Below are 15163 nucleotides of genomic sequence, written 5' to 3' on the forward strand. Positions count from 1 at the left end.
GTAATTAGCAATATTTTTTGTTAAATTTAGTTCTAAGTATATTAATTATCGAAACAAACAATTCTATTATTTGTATCTATACTATTTACAAAAAATATAATATTTTTTAATACTGAAAAAGTAACAATACTATTATCATAAAACAAAATTTTAAAAGATCCTGAAAAGGTATTTATACTATTGTCATAAACTTGAATTTCAGGTGGACAACTATATTTTATAATTTTAATCCACGTTTCGAAAGCACTGATTTTTTGGACTATAAATAAAAAATACATTTTGATATGAATTAGCAATTTAAGATTGTTTTATTACGTTACAAAGTCATATTAAATAGAAAAAGATATTTATTTAAATTTAATTAGTTTATTTGAGATTCTGTATATACACTTTTATGTAATTTTCTGTTAGGTGTAAGTTTTTTATCTGAATCCGAAAAACCGAACCAAAAACCGACCAAAAAATGCATATTCAACCTTTTGAGTATATTTATGGGCCCGCAGGTCTCGGTTATATTCAATTCCTATCTGAGATCCAATCGGCTACACAAAATACCCAATTTTTTGCATATATTAGGTATATCTGAATATTTAAGATATGTTTTGGTATTATGGATATTTTAAGTGATGCTATCAAAATTATACTTATAAATTTTCGGTTCTTTAATTCATATTTCGGGTAACAATTTTGGTCATTTAAAGTATTTGAATCTTTTCAAGTATTTTTTTAGTTTAAATGTTTAGGACCATAAAAGAATCACATGGTCCGAAAACCTGAATATCAAAGCTATTTTTTCATTATATTGTGTATCTATTTTATAAAATTTACATTTGTTGAATTAATAAGATTTAAGATTTATTTGGCATATTTTTCCTCATTTAGTACTGCAATCGCAAAAATAATCGCAAAAATAATCTAATGGTTTTGATATTGTAAGCTCAAATACGTTTGGTATTGTATGTAGATAAGATAAGTGGTCCCAAGAAAATTATAATTAAAGAAAAGATTACAAATATAAGAGGATATTTATAAGGTTGCTATATAATTAGGATTAGTTACAATATTTGATTATATATAATATGCTGGACTAAAAATTAAAAGGTGCTACAAATAATTAGGGGTAGACCAAAAAAATAGTAAGTTAAATGAAATGGTCCAAAACAATTTTCATAGGTAGATTTTTTAAGATTCCTTCTCTTTAATAGTATAGATTACTTTTAGGAAACTTAAAATACATGTATTACTTACCGGACTATCTTAATTCAAATGACATATATTATTTAATGGTGATATACACTATATCATTCATTTTATATAGATCTGAATTTAAAAATAAAAATAAAAATTATATAATATACATGGTCCCATACGTAAATAGATTAGTCTATGGACCCACAAATTTATATTATTGCATAAAAAATAATGATTAGTAAATCGTCTATGAGATATCAATAACTAAACGTATAAATTTATAATGAAGGGGTGAGATTTATAGAAGATAATATAGTAGTTTCATAAATATCAGAGTGCCGCACTTATAATATTTAAATAAAATCAGATGTAGGCTGTCAATGTGGAAATAGCGTTATTTTCTCAAATTTTATATATTTATATTGTGTAAAATTTCGAAATATAAAATTTGGCAAACCAAGTGTGGATCAGATAATCCAATGTAAAAAATGCATAACTACAAATCTCTGGGGTTTTTTGGATAACCGTAATAATCTATCTGGTTAACAAAAGTGAATATCTGCAATGAATTTAATTATCATATAATCTTTTATTAAAGTAGAGGTAGTATGGTTAGTTTAGATATCTATAACACGTTACCTCAATCCAATATCCTTAAAACAAACAAAAACATACTTCTTAAAAGAAGCTAAAGTAAATTAAGAAACAACAAAGTGCATAGCATGATTTCTAACAATTTCTGCAGTTGCATATGAAATGAATACATAATTTAACTTTACACGAATCAAAACAACTGTTTTCACAATCAATATTATTAATGCAACTCCCAAAATATTGATTTGGTTGGGGCATCTTTGGTTGACATGATGCTCCAACACACTCTTGCACATATTGTCCAGGTTTCATTAGTTCCCTTGCATTTGATATACATACACCTATAAAACAGAATTTAGTATATGCACTTTCATTCCAAATTTTGAACTATTTAGGCATCACATAGATATATATATATATATATATAGAGAGAGAGAGAGAGAGAGAGAGAGAGAGAGAGAGAGAGAGAGAGAGAGAGAGAGAGAGAGAGAGAGAGAGAGAGAGAGAGAGAGAGAGAGAGAGAGAGAGAGAGAGAGAGAGAGAGAGAGAGAGAGAGAGAGAGAGAGAGAGAGAGAGAGAGAGAGAGAGAGAGAGAGAGAGAGAGAGAGAGAGAGAGAGTGGGGAAGACGAACATGAGAGGAGTGCGACCAGAACAATAAGCAATGTTGTCTTTGCTACTGTCATGCCTTTTACAATTTGTACTTAATGTATATGTTTATGATTGTGCTTTGAGATTCTTATATGTCTTAGTGTCTATTTATATTATGCTATGAGGTGTATAAATGGTAGGTAAATATAAAATTTATTCTCTGAGTAATACGTTATAGCCTATACATGAATAAAGAAGAAGAATAAAAGGAATCAAAGGAAATAGAAATGAACAAAAACAGAACAAAATCCTCAGGATAAAATTAATTCTACAAAAATTCAACCATTTCCATAAATTGAATAATTTCTTAATTTTTTTTGTTTAATTCTGTCCCTAAATTTGGTGACAAATATTTATTTATATATTTCTTAAATCAAAACAAATAAAGTGAAGAAGAGATTAAAATTCCATATGTTAATTAATAATTAAAATTTAACATCCACATAGACAAAACTATAACAAACCTACATATATATACTGGTGAAGTGGTAATAGAGAGGTTTACAAGAAAACACAGCGAAAATATTTTTAAAAAATATAATCGGATTTAGAATAGAAAGATTATGTCGAAAGTAAAATCTAATCATAATATTTAAGTTTTATATTATAATGTTTCTGAAATTTTTATATTTCTAAAATTTTGTCTGGCCTCTTAAATTTTATTGCCTCTTAATTTGTAAAGTTGAAAATAAAGTTTATGTATGTACTATTTGAATCAGACTACCCAATCCTAAAAAATAGATGCATATATAATATTAGTTGTCTGATTTGCTTATATGCAAGGATATTAGAATTGTTGTAATTATCTTTGTGAATAATTATGTTCGAAAGGCTAAATAACACAAATATCAAAAAATTATTCAGATACACAATTGCCATACTTAGATGGCCTGAAATTTTCTAAAACGCGACAAAATTCCACTTACGGCTTTAGAGAGAATGATCCCAAAACCACTATGACGGTTTATCTGATAATCGCATGAGAAGATAAATGTTAAGTTTCAAAGGATTACTAGACTAACTCACACAGGCAGTTTTGATCTCTTGTTCAATTCTTTTTAACGGAACTATGTTAGGCTTGATCTCCAAAAGGATTACGTATGCAGCCTTTCATAAGGTCCAGTCTGAAATCAATAAAACCTTTTTCATATTGTTTTTGTCTCATGTTATCGAGCTGCTGCTCAACTATGTTTAAATTTTTAGGTGGCTAGAACTAGGGAATTCACTGACAGCTCTTGCGGACGAAGTTTTTCAACCTTTTGCAATGATCAAAATAGTCTTACGCGGATTCGAAATAAAGATCTATTGTTTCTACAGATTCGTTTTAATGTCTTTTCATATTTTCCGCATTTATTTGGTCAGTTGTCTTTGGCTTCGTAGAGAATCCGGACCTAAGGAAAGTTAGGGTTTCGTGGCTTTCATCCGTTTAAGGAAATCGATGGTGCAAATTTCGGTTCCCACAATCCCCATGAGAAACCTTAAACCTTAAACCATGTTAATGAGCAATAGACAAAACAAATATAAGATGAAGTAATTCCTTAAATAATCAAAAGGTTCAAGTTGTTACAAAATTAGACAAAAGTAAAATCTTATCATAATATTTCTGTTTTATATTATAATGTTTTGGAATTTTTATCTTCTCTACAATTGTTTTTGGCCTCTTATTTATTTATTGCCTCTTACTTTTTAGGTTTAATAATTTGATCAAACTACCCAATCCTAAATAATAGATGCATATACAATATTAGTTATCTGATTTGCTTACATATAATGGTATTAAAATTGTTGTAATTATCTTTCTGAATAATTATGTCGGAAGGCTAAATAACACACAAAAATAATTATTCAGATACACAATTGGTATACTTAGATGGTTGATATAATATTTAAAATCATATGAAATTTTTATGAATTACTTAATTAATGTTTATAAATCGACCAACGTCTGATCTATTGTGGGCGGTCATTTTATTTATTTTATATGTTTATTCAAGAGTACAATTCATAAAACATATCCATGCACTTTTCCTATATACTAATTTTGATCCGCGCTTGGAAACGCAGGTTTTTCTTGTAATCAAAATTTCTTAATTAATATTTTAGAATTCTTGTATATTATTATGTTATAAAATCATATTATATTGAGAAAAAAATTTGTTTAAAAATATAAATCTAAGAATTAGTTTATTTAAATTTTATGTACATTCTTATGTAACTCTCTCTTACGCTTAGACAAATTAACCGACTCGGAAAACTACACCAAAATCGACTTAAAATATAGGTATGATTTAGGTATGGGTCTACCAAGAAGTACATATATATTTTTTTTGGACCCGCAGATATGTGTTCGAGGCCGGGTCCTACCCGAAATACGATCGTGTACCCAATGTACACGAATTTTTTTGCATATTAGGTATATTTGAGTATTTTGGATAGGTTTCGGTATTGCATATACTTTTTTATTATAAACTATTTTTATTTAATATTTTGTTTTTAACAGATGATTTATGATTTGCTAAATTGTTTCTAAAATGATTTTGTAATTATGATAATTCATTACCCGTATTATGATTTCATTGATTTAATCATTTGTTATTTCAACTTGATTTTATTTTGAGATTTAATTTAATAAATGCTTTCAAATAATTAATAATTAATAATGTGAAAGATATGGTGTAATCATTTAGGAAACAATGTTAAAAAATGAATTATATTAAATACTGGTTAATGTAATTGCAAAACAATGACTTTTTATTGGTTACAAATAATGCTGGAAAAAAGATATAGGCAATTTTTGTAAATTTAGAAATTTCAGGGGCAGATTCATAAACAATCATCTGCTTTAATAGTATACTAGATTTTGACCCGCGCTTAAAAAGCGCGGATTTGTTTTTGATTTATTTTGAAATATAAAAAAAATATGAATAAGAATTTTGAAATTGTTATATGTTTATATTACAAAGTCATATTTTAGTAAAAAAGTGAATATGTTCAAAACTATATAATTTATGAATTATTTTATCTAAATTTTTTGTATGTACACTCTTATATAACTTTTTAAGCTTGGCATATTATCCGATCCGAGAAACCAACCCATAAATTGACTTAAATACAGGTTTTGTTCGATCCGGATTCACGGTAAAATAACTTTTGTGTATTTTTGGGACCTGCGGGTTACGGTTCGAGTCTGGATCAGGCCTCAGTTTGAGTTTGGGTCATGATTGAGACCCGACCGGATACCTAAAATACCTAAAATGTTTTGCGTATATCTGGGTATTTCAATTTTTTCTGCATTATGAATATTGTTTAAAGTTTTGGGTTTGGTTTTATGTATAGTTTCGGGTTTTTAATAAAATTTCAAAATTTAAAAATATATTTTGGGTATTCAGATAAAAATAATCTGAGTGTATTTTTTGGTTCCTCCGTCAGATTTCAGATTAATATTTGTAGAGGAATTTGGTATTTGAATAGTTTCAGGTATTTATTGGGGTTTTCGAATATTTTTGAGTTTTAAGATGTTTCAAAACTTTTTTTAGTCTTAAATATCCGGATTCGTTATATATTTAGAAAAAATCTGAAATATTTAGTTGAGATTAAATGTCTAGGATTTAAAAGTTTCAGACCCAAAATAAATCAATCTGTATACGACCACAAGATCCGAATAAATCAATCGTGGTAAATCACGAGTCAATGAAATAGGGAAAATATGTGTTCATCATATTTATCTTGATAGCTATAATCGTTAGGCGTCAAATTAGTTATAATAGTGAGCATCTAACTGCGAGGCTTTAATGTTAGCACGTGAAATGTTTGTATACTTAGAATAATCATAGCGTTAAATGTTAGTATGGTAAATTCGTAGTACATCTATTAATCAGAAAATATAATTGAATTTGTAGATATTTTAATTTTAGTTATATCCTGTACAACCCTAAAATATCTCTAGCTATCAATATAATTAATAAATAACAACATTAACTATTGTATAGTTAGAGAAATAAAAGGAACAAGCAAAAATAATTAGTTAATGAAATAGTCCAAACAACATTGCATAGGTAGATTTTTTAAAACTCCTTCTCTTTTAATAGTATACTAGATTTTAACCCGCACGTTCGTGCGGATATATTTATATTTTTAAATATATTTTATATTATTAAAAATGTTTTAAATATATAATTTCTATTTTAGTGTTATATATTGTATTACTATATCATATTATTGTTTATATTTCTTATTCAGTATTATTAATATATAATGGTTTTTTAAAAAAATACTTTGTTATTGATTTTTATTACTTACTAATATATTTTCGAGTTAGATAAAATAAATAAAAATATGAAATACTCAAATACAGAACCCCATTCAAATTATGTTGTTTTCTTTAATTTAAACATTTTGCATATAATACATTTTTAAATTTTATTTATTTATATTATAGAAAATAAATATGACTAAAATAATTATATTTACATGTTGTGTTTGAGAAAATATACTTTAACATATCTCATTTTAGTATTTTACGGGATTTATTTATTTTAATAATATAATCCTATTGTTTTAGTAAACTTTATACATAGTAGTATCTATCATACTATTTTATTAAATTTATTATATAGGATATTTGTTTTGGATGTTATGATATTAAGTTCTATTTTTTTTTAAATTAAGACGTCAAAACATTAGGTTACTTTAAATTTTTACAACATATATAGTTAGTTTTTTTCAGGTACATTTCAAAAAGTTAATCTTTATTATCCATGATTTTGTCTTTTGTAAAATTTGAAATATTATCATTTTGAGTTTGAATATTTATTTTCAAAATAATATATTTTTTTCGAGACAACTTTGGAAAATTACACAACTATTTGTGTTTGGAATAGTACATGAATTTTGAATTTGTTTTGGTACTACATTACTGTATTATTTTATAAAATATTTGAATTTTTGGTAATATTTTTAATTCTTTTATCAACAAATTTTGTTACAATTAAAATAAAATAAAATTTATAATTAAATTTGATTTTTGTCACTAATATTTTAAATGAATTACTGAAATTTCATATTTTACTAATAACATATTTTTAAATAGTATATGAACTAAAGGTTATTATATACTATTATATTTTTGTATATAAACATTTTTAAGCAATATATTGCTAATAGTTTCAAAATAAATAAAAAGATAATGTATGGCTGTAAATATAAAATTTTAACTTATGTTAATACATTTATTTTAATATAAAAGTATTATATAGTTTTCGAAGTTTAATCCATTATAATGATGATCAATAATTTATTTAAGTTAAAAAAATAAAATAAATTTTTATTGTTAATTTACCTATTTAATATATTTTTAATATTTAATTCATATAGCACTTCTATTTTTATATAATACGGAATATATCATAGAATCTATAAAAAAATTATTATAAAGAATTTTTATTTTCTTTTTTATAATAAGTTTTAGTTAAATTTACTTATAATAATATTATATTATTAATTTCGAAATATATTAATGTGTTATTTATAAAAAAATATTTAAATTTTAAAACTAAGATTTTGTTAGATTCTTTCTCAACAGATTTTATTATAATTAAAAAAATCAAATTTATAGTTGGTTTATTGTTAATATATTTATAGTTGGTTTATTGTTAATACAAATAATCAAATATGTCATATTGACTAATTCTTTAAGTGGTCCTACTATGACTTGTTAATAGTAGATAAAAATAGAACCCTAAATTAATAGATTAGATATTTGGTTATTTTGATTCTTGAAGTCTATATTTGTGATAAAAAAAAACATTTTAGTGCTTTCCTAAAGTATTTCTCTTCTTAAATAAACAAAATAACTCATGAGGTGGATCACTTATATAGTTATACTGTATTTGTTTAAATTATATATCAAGAAATTTGGGATAGGTATTTAAAATATACAAAAACAGAAAGTAACAATACGAAATTTATTATACAGATTATATTTTGTTCTTTATTTATTCAAAACCCCTTGAAATGAAATTATAAATAATTCTAATAATTTTTCTTAACAAATTAATAACAATCATACAAAATCCAAGAATAAATATTAATTGTACTTTTGCGATACTGATCTATGATTCAAGTTAAGCCCATTTTTTCTTTAATATAGTACTATCCATGTTTCCAAACAACATTTTTTTTTTACTATTATGCTTGTTTCCAAATATTTTCAAAATGTACTTCTACTTTAATAAGATAGATTTAATGTTTATAACTGAATATTTCCTTTTAATATTTATAAATCTTTCCATATGATCTATATCTAATCAAAATATTTAAAATATTTTTACATTTGAAAATTGATTTCGTGTTAAAGGAATATTATTAGGACATATCAAGTAGTCAATATTTGTCGGAAGTTCAGTATCGCGTAGTGTTAATATTTTTACAACATGTAATTTTAAAATTGTAAATATCAATTTACTTATTAATTTTAAAATTTTTTTCTATGATTAAGATTTTAAATTTTCTTTTTCAGGCGATTCCAAAGAAGAAGGGACGTTTGGTCGGTTTGGGTCGTCGATCCAAATCGGTTCCTCCTACGTCTCAGGTGCCAGTTGATCCTACTCTGATGGATCAACTGAAGGATAAGGATGAACGCATCCGTCAGTTGGAGGAGAAGATGGCGGCTCAAGAGAGAGCTAGAGAGGCAGACAGGAGGCGGAGTGAGAAGATGATGGCGGCCTTCATGAGGCAATTCCCGGACCAGAACTTCGACGTCGACGAGGACGAGTAGTTCTAACTTTAATTTATGTTTTGAACTTTATTTTTATTTTCTGTTTTGTATGAATATTACTTTTGAACTATTTATATTATGTTTTTTATTTTAATTTTCAATTTAATAATTAATTTTCGAATTTAATAATTAATTTTCCAATTTAATTAATAAGAAATAAATTAATATTTATTTATTAATATAAATTATATTTTACGAAAATTCCGAGGAACGAAGGCCCTCGGAAATTTCCGAGGGAAGTGTTCCTCGGAATTTTCCGAGGGAGTCTTCCGTCGGAAAATTCCGAGGAATATTCCCTCGAAAATTCCGAGGAACAATTTCCTCGGAATTTTCCGAGGGAATATCCCTCGGAATATTCCGAGGGAGAGTTCCTCGGAATTTTCCGACAGTGTTTTCCGAGGGACATTCCCTCGGAAAATTCCGAGGGATATTCCGACAATGGGATCACCGTAGGTGTTCCTCGGAATTCCCTCGGAAAAAGTCTCCGTCGGAATTTCGTCACAAATTTCCGAGGGAATTCCGACGACTTACGTTATTCCGACGATATTATTCCGACGGATCATTTCCTGGGTTTGTCGTCGGAATACGTGAATTCCGACGACATTCCGAGGATATCTTCCCTGGGAATCGAGCAGTTTTCTTGTAGTGGGTGTACGGGTCAATACTCTTTACAATATGTAAATTATTTAATTTTTTGTTTATAAACATTTTAAAATATGGCAAACAATTAGACAATATTTATATAGATATAAACAAAAATATATGCGGATCAAGCTCTAATATTTATTAATATATAATATTTGTGAAATGCTTTAATAGTTAATACTAATAAAATCTTTTCTTTTTGTGAAATATCTTTTTGCCATGCACAAAAAAATAATAAAGTAAAATCTTTTTTTGTTAAGAAAATACCATTTATTACAAATCAAAAATACTTTCGTTGGGTAAGGTTTAAAGTTTAATCATAGAGAATATAATAAGTAAGAAAAATTACTTTTTAAATAATAATACAGATTTGTGATATGTAAGAGACTTGTTCTATAATATTTTATATTATATCATCATTTTGAATGAGATATTTTTGTATATATCATCTTATTAAACAAAGACGTGTTTACAATTTTATTTTCTTTTCTTGGACTAAATATTTTTTTAAAAAATATATGTATGTGAAAAGAAGTTACATTTTTTAAATAAGGAATTTGAGGATAATTATTAATTATTTGCTTTTGTTAAACCCTAACGGAATTGGACTAGGGTACGTATGTATATTCTTTCTCTGTCACACGATAATTTGCTTTTCTCCAAGTAACATAAATATCTCTCGAGACTTAGACGTTGTTACGATCTTCATATCTTATTCTCTTTACCCTAAGTACGGAGCAGTCTATAATGGCGCCTTTGATGTTTACCGTTTCGACGTCTCCTCTCGTCCATGCCCATTCGAACATACGCAACAGTGTTTTCATGCCCCGCAGGTGCTTCGGCCAAATCCACTTACACACCACTCCATCTATACGTGGCTGCTCTCTCTCCATTCGCTCCACTTCTTCTCCGTATTCTGGATTTACCCGTATTGATGGAAAGAAAGAGGCAAAAAGTATTAGAGATGAAATCAAAATCGAAGTTTCAAGAATGAATGCATCAAAAAATGTGGTTCCTGGATTAGCTGTAATCCTCGTTGGAGAGAGAAAAGATTCAGCCAGTTATGTGAGGAGCAAAAAGAAAGCTTGTGAATCTGTTGGGATTAAGTCGGTTGATGTTTGTCTACCTGAAGATTCCTCAGAGGAAGATGTGTTGAAATATATCTTAAGCTTCAACGAGGATCCTTCTATCCATGGAATCCTTGTTCAGTTGCCTCTACCATCGGTACAGTATATTCTCTCAATGTTATTTATTTTTAGTTCTTATACTAATCGAGATACTATGTATATGCAGCATTTGAATGAACATAACATAGTGAATGCTATTTGTAAAGAGAAAGACGTAGATGGATTTCACCCATTTAATATTGGACTTCTTGCCAAGCGGGGAAGTGAACCTGATTTTGTTCCCTGTACTCCAAAGGGATGCATCGAGCTATTGCACCGATACAACGTTGAGATCGAAGGAAAAAGAGCTGTTGTTATTGGACGGAGTAACATTGTTGGTATGCCAGTTGCTCATTTACTGCAGGTAAGATGATGCATAAAGTATTAGTATTTTTAATTGTTTTCATTGGGGTATATTTGATCCTTTGTTGTTACATTTTTTTGGTAAATTGTGTAGAATGAGGATGCAACTGTTACCACTATCCATTCGAAAACTAGGAACCCTGAAGAAATCACACGGGAAGCTGATATCCTAATCGCTGCGGCTGGGCAACCAAACATGGTTAGAGGAAGCTGGATAAAACCAGGCGCAGTTGTCATCGATGTTGGGATTAATCACGTCCAGGTATAAGTGGAAAATGCAGTTACAACGTGGGGTTTAAATAAAATCAATGTAACATTCATATACACTGCAGGATCTAAATGTTCCAAGTGGCTCTCGATTGGTTGGAGATGTTTGCTATGAGGAGGCTCGCAAAGTTGCATCAGCCGTCACACCCGTTCCTGGTGGTGTAGGACCAATGACCATAGCCATGCTTCTATCCAACACCTTAACATCAGCTAAGAGTATTCACAAATTCCAGTGACCTTTGAGGAAGATTGCAAACTAGCAAAGGCTTTGTTTAGATCCAATAGTTTATCTGGTCTTTGATAAAATGTACCCAACAGAGTTTTAGTTGGGATATAAATTATTTTATTGTTTTACATTTGTTAACTTCTTGTCTATTTTTTCTGTCATTTGATGCAGAACAAGTTTATACTGATCTTGCCTAAACTTAGGTTTTAAACTCCACCATTTTAACGATGACATACATTTGCTGGTATCTAAAAGAAAGGCCACACCTACAACTTGATATGAACCAAAAAGCTTACTTCCTCTTAACCTAATCTCTCTTAGAGATTAAGTTAATTCTTGGAAGCTTGTCTATTATTAATAATAAGAAACCCTTATATAGAGATACAACTTTTAGAATATAGAAAACCCTAACATAAATTGGAAAACTTAAAACAATTATTAAATAGAAAACTATCAAACTCTAATTGTAAAATATCCTAATCTATCTAACCATAGTCACTTATCATTACATCCCTCTTCGACTCGGAGCTTTATGCATTTCCCACAAGTTATACTAATCTCCTTTTCTTTGTAGAACTTCATAACTTCATGTATGCCTCTCCCAACCATGTCGTTATTTTCCTTATGGTTAGGGTTTTCTTGTTCTGAAATTACCTTCAACGGCATGTCTGATTTCAGAGTAATCGTCACATGATCCTTTCGAGATTCCTCCATATTCTTCTCATGAACTTTCTCTACTGTTGCGTTGGTTTGCACGGGTGCTTCCTCATGCACAGCAGCGAAAGTTTCCATAGCTAACATGGCTTCTTCTTTTTTCTTCCTCTCTAGCTCCTTCAACGTTGCTTGAATGCTCTTTGCAATCTCCATTATCTCACCAAGTTGTGCTTTTATGCTGTTATAACTCACAGATAACGATTTCCAGTAATTCTTGTCTCCCATCGAATCGTTCGGCTCTGATACCAAATTGATATGAACCAAAAAGTTTACTTCCTCTTAACCTAATCTCTCTTAGAGATTAAGTTAATTCTTGGAAGCTTGTCTATTATTAATAATAAGAAACCCTTATATAGGGATACAACTTTTAGAATATAGAAAACCCTAACATAAATTGGAAAACTTAAAACCAATTATTAAATAGAAAACTATCAAACTCTAATTGTAAAATATCCTAATCTATCTAACCATAGTCACTTATCACAACTCCACCATAGTACTACTTTAAGAAACCGTTTCTTAACTTTTATTTTCCCCTACAAACCTTTTAGCTCCTGCCTATCTCCAAGGACCTTAAGTGAAATCAGAACTATTAGACCATCCGCAACGGGGGTCCGTGCGGAGTCCTTAGGGACTAATCTTGTGATTAACGAAATATAATAATAATATTTAGCCAAACATCAGTAAGGATCAGTCCGTCAATAAGAGGCAGAAGGACTCGATCCTTAAGGCACGTGTCTGTACAGGAGAGGCTGTTGTGTTTTGTCTTGCGTTTGTGTTTGTTGTTGCGAAAAAAAAATTCATTCGGTTTTCATCGGTTTCTCCTCGACGAAGCCGAGACAATCATGGGTGATCTCGTCGACGACAAAGGAACTTGGCGGTAGCAAAGCGTGGGTTCCTCTCCTCAACGACGAAGCAAATCGGCAGTGGCTCTGGTCGACGCGAAGCAACTCGGCGGAAGTTCTCAGCGTCAGCGAGTTCGTTCTCGCTGGTGATAATCTTGTCTCTAAGTGCCCTACCTGGTCATGGTTAGTTCCAATATCGATACCCACTTGTTAGATTTCACCAATCAAGTGTAAAGCTTTATCAAGTTCTTGGGTTTTAGATGACATGGGATTTGGGTATGATCTATGTAACTAAATTGTTTTTTTTTTTTTTGCAATCAGGGAAGCTGGTGATCCAAGCAAGAGAAAGCCATACTTGCCTTCAGAGAAACAGTTTCTGATTACTAGGAATGGTGAAGTAGAGCTCTTTTCTGTTCAATTTAAAGTTTTTGATTGTGCATCTGCTCTTGCGTTTCGCACCTCACGCAATGGTTATCTCTCTGTCCTCCAACTCCGTTTTCAGTTCCCTTGTTTTTCTATGTACCAATCTTCTAGTTTTGAGTATATAAAGATTTCTGTCAATTACAGTTTCTATTGTCTATTGTAATCCGAGCGTTTTGCAGATGGGCTTTTGAGTTGTTGATCTCTGAGTCTTGTCATTGTCATTCATGAAAGTTTAATCTTTGTGCTTACCTTACATATATAAGTGTTTGTTCCCGTAGGAAGAACTATGGCTGTGAAGTTGTGCGTTTATCATCTTATTATCTCTCTGTTTCTGGTTCATGTTTAAGCTTATGTGTCTTTCTTGTCTTCATTAATGATGATAGAAATGTTTCTGGTTATTGATGAGGAGGAGCATTGCATGTTTTTATGATATAAATGGCCACCTTTTTTATGTTTGTGTGTTTCCTGTTATTGTTATTGATGAGGAGCATTGCGTTGCTTGTTCTCATGACTTGTTGCATGTCCTTACTTGCAGGTGAAAAAGAGTGAAAGAGAGGAGCATTAGGAGTGGAAGGATCACAGGATCACAGAAACTTGTTGCATGTCCTATTGTCTGTCGTACTGAAGCTTGTTGTCATGTGTAGTCTTACTCTCACCGAAGCTTGTAAAAGGTTGTAATCTTGTACTCTCTTCTATTGTTGTAATGAAATTGTTTTAATTCTTAAAGACTCCAAAATTCTTAATTCTTAAGGACCACCATTGGACATACTTTTTGGATTACAGTCCTTAACTATTCAAAAAGTAAAAAAAAAAATTAATAATAATTTTAAATGGCTAAGGACTCCAATGGTGGGTAACACCATTGGAGATGCTCTTAGAAATACGTTTGTTTCTCCATCATTAATATTGGTTCTTGTTTTCTTCTTTCTCCTGTTGTACAGTTTTTATTCATTATTTTTATTTTATTTTTGTTACTCTTGATTGAAAGTATGTAACAAACAAATTACTGATTTTCTTGCAATTCATTTGGTTTATCTCAAAATTTATGGATCTGACTGACTTTACGACTAATTATCCTTTTAACATTCCCAACAATATCATCTCGCAAGTAGCCATAACATGGTTGTGTATAGCTACAACATCCGTCACATATGCTCCACAACATTTCAAAGCCATCACAACTTGCATACCAAGGAAATATTGATGCCGCTGATCATCATCATTATGGTAATGATCATGATGATTATTATTATTGGGAACAATGATGATGATGCCTCTTCTAGAGACGCATTCCCACTTCTTTCA

General features: G+C 29.4%; 2 protein-coding genes and 1 long non-coding RNA gene across 4 annotated transcripts; 2 read left to right on the forward strand and 1 right to left on the reverse strand.

The window, feature by feature from the left end:
- Positions 1-1826: 1826 nt before the first annotated feature.
- LOC108844837 (defensin-like protein 269) lies at positions 1827-2469 on the reverse strand. The gene is made up of 3 exons (XM_057005982.1): positions 2418-2469; positions 1966-2126; positions 1827-1844 (listed from the first exon to the last, which is right to left on the reverse strand). Exons 1-3 carry the CDS (start codon positions 2467-2469, stop codon positions 1827-1829), a joined length of 231 nt encoding a protein of 76 aa, XP_056861962.1.
- A 7980-nt stretch (positions 2470-10449) lies between these two features.
- Positions 10450-12054, forward strand: LOC108846775 (bifunctional protein FolD 4, chloroplastic-like). The gene is made up of 4 exons (XM_018619982.2): positions 10450-11078; positions 11148-11384; positions 11478-11645; positions 11716-12054. The coding sequence occupies exons 1-4, from the start codon at positions 10602-10604 to the stop codon at positions 11884-11886; spliced, it is 1053 nt and encodes a 350-aa protein (XP_018475484.1). The 5' UTR covers positions 10450-10601; the 3' UTR covers positions 11887-12054.
- Positions 12055-13265: 1211 nt separating this feature from the next.
- Positions 13266-14603, forward strand: LOC108846564 (uncharacterized). Of its 2 annotated transcripts, none has more exons than XR_008943145.1 (3): positions 13266-13618; positions 13757-13905; positions 14394-14603. It is a non-coding gene; the product is annotated as an uncharacterized LOC108846564 (long non-coding RNA). The 2 variants fall into 2 exon arrangements; XR_001948674.2 differs by having other exon boundaries at positions 13268-13618; positions 13757-13832.
- Positions 14604-15163: the final 560 nt, after the last annotated feature.

This window comes from Raphanus sativus, chromosome 3, assembly GCF_000801105.2.
Source record: "Raphanus sativus cultivar WK10039 chromosome 3, ASM80110v3, whole genome shotgun sequence".
In the NCBI taxonomy this organism is placed as follows: domain Eukaryota; kingdom Viridiplantae; phylum Streptophyta; class Magnoliopsida; order Brassicales; family Brassicaceae; genus Raphanus; species Raphanus sativus.

Excerpts from the sequence above, each read along its gene's own strand:
- LOC108844837 (XM_057005982.1), bottom strand. The coding sequence starts at position 2,469 with ATGACAGTAGCAAAGACAACATTGCTTATTGTTCTGGTCGCACTCCTC. Across the intron at positions 2,127-2,417 it reads TCTGGTCGCACTCCTCTCAT|GTGTATGTATATCAAATGCA; the intron begins GTTCGTCTTCCC and ends TCTGTTTTATAG.
- LOC108846775 (XM_018619982.2), top strand. The coding sequence starts at position 10,602 with ATGGCGCCTTTGATGTTTACCGTTTCGACGTCTCCTCTCGTCCATGCC. Across the intron at positions 11,385-11,477 it reads CAGTTGCTCATTTACTGCAG|AATGAGGATGCAACTGTTAC; the intron begins GTAAGATGATGC and ends TAAATTGTGTAG. Across the intron at positions 11,646-11,715 it reads TTGGGATTAATCACGTCCAG|GATCTAAATGTTCCAAGTGG; the intron begins GTATAAGTGGAA and ends TATACACTGCAG.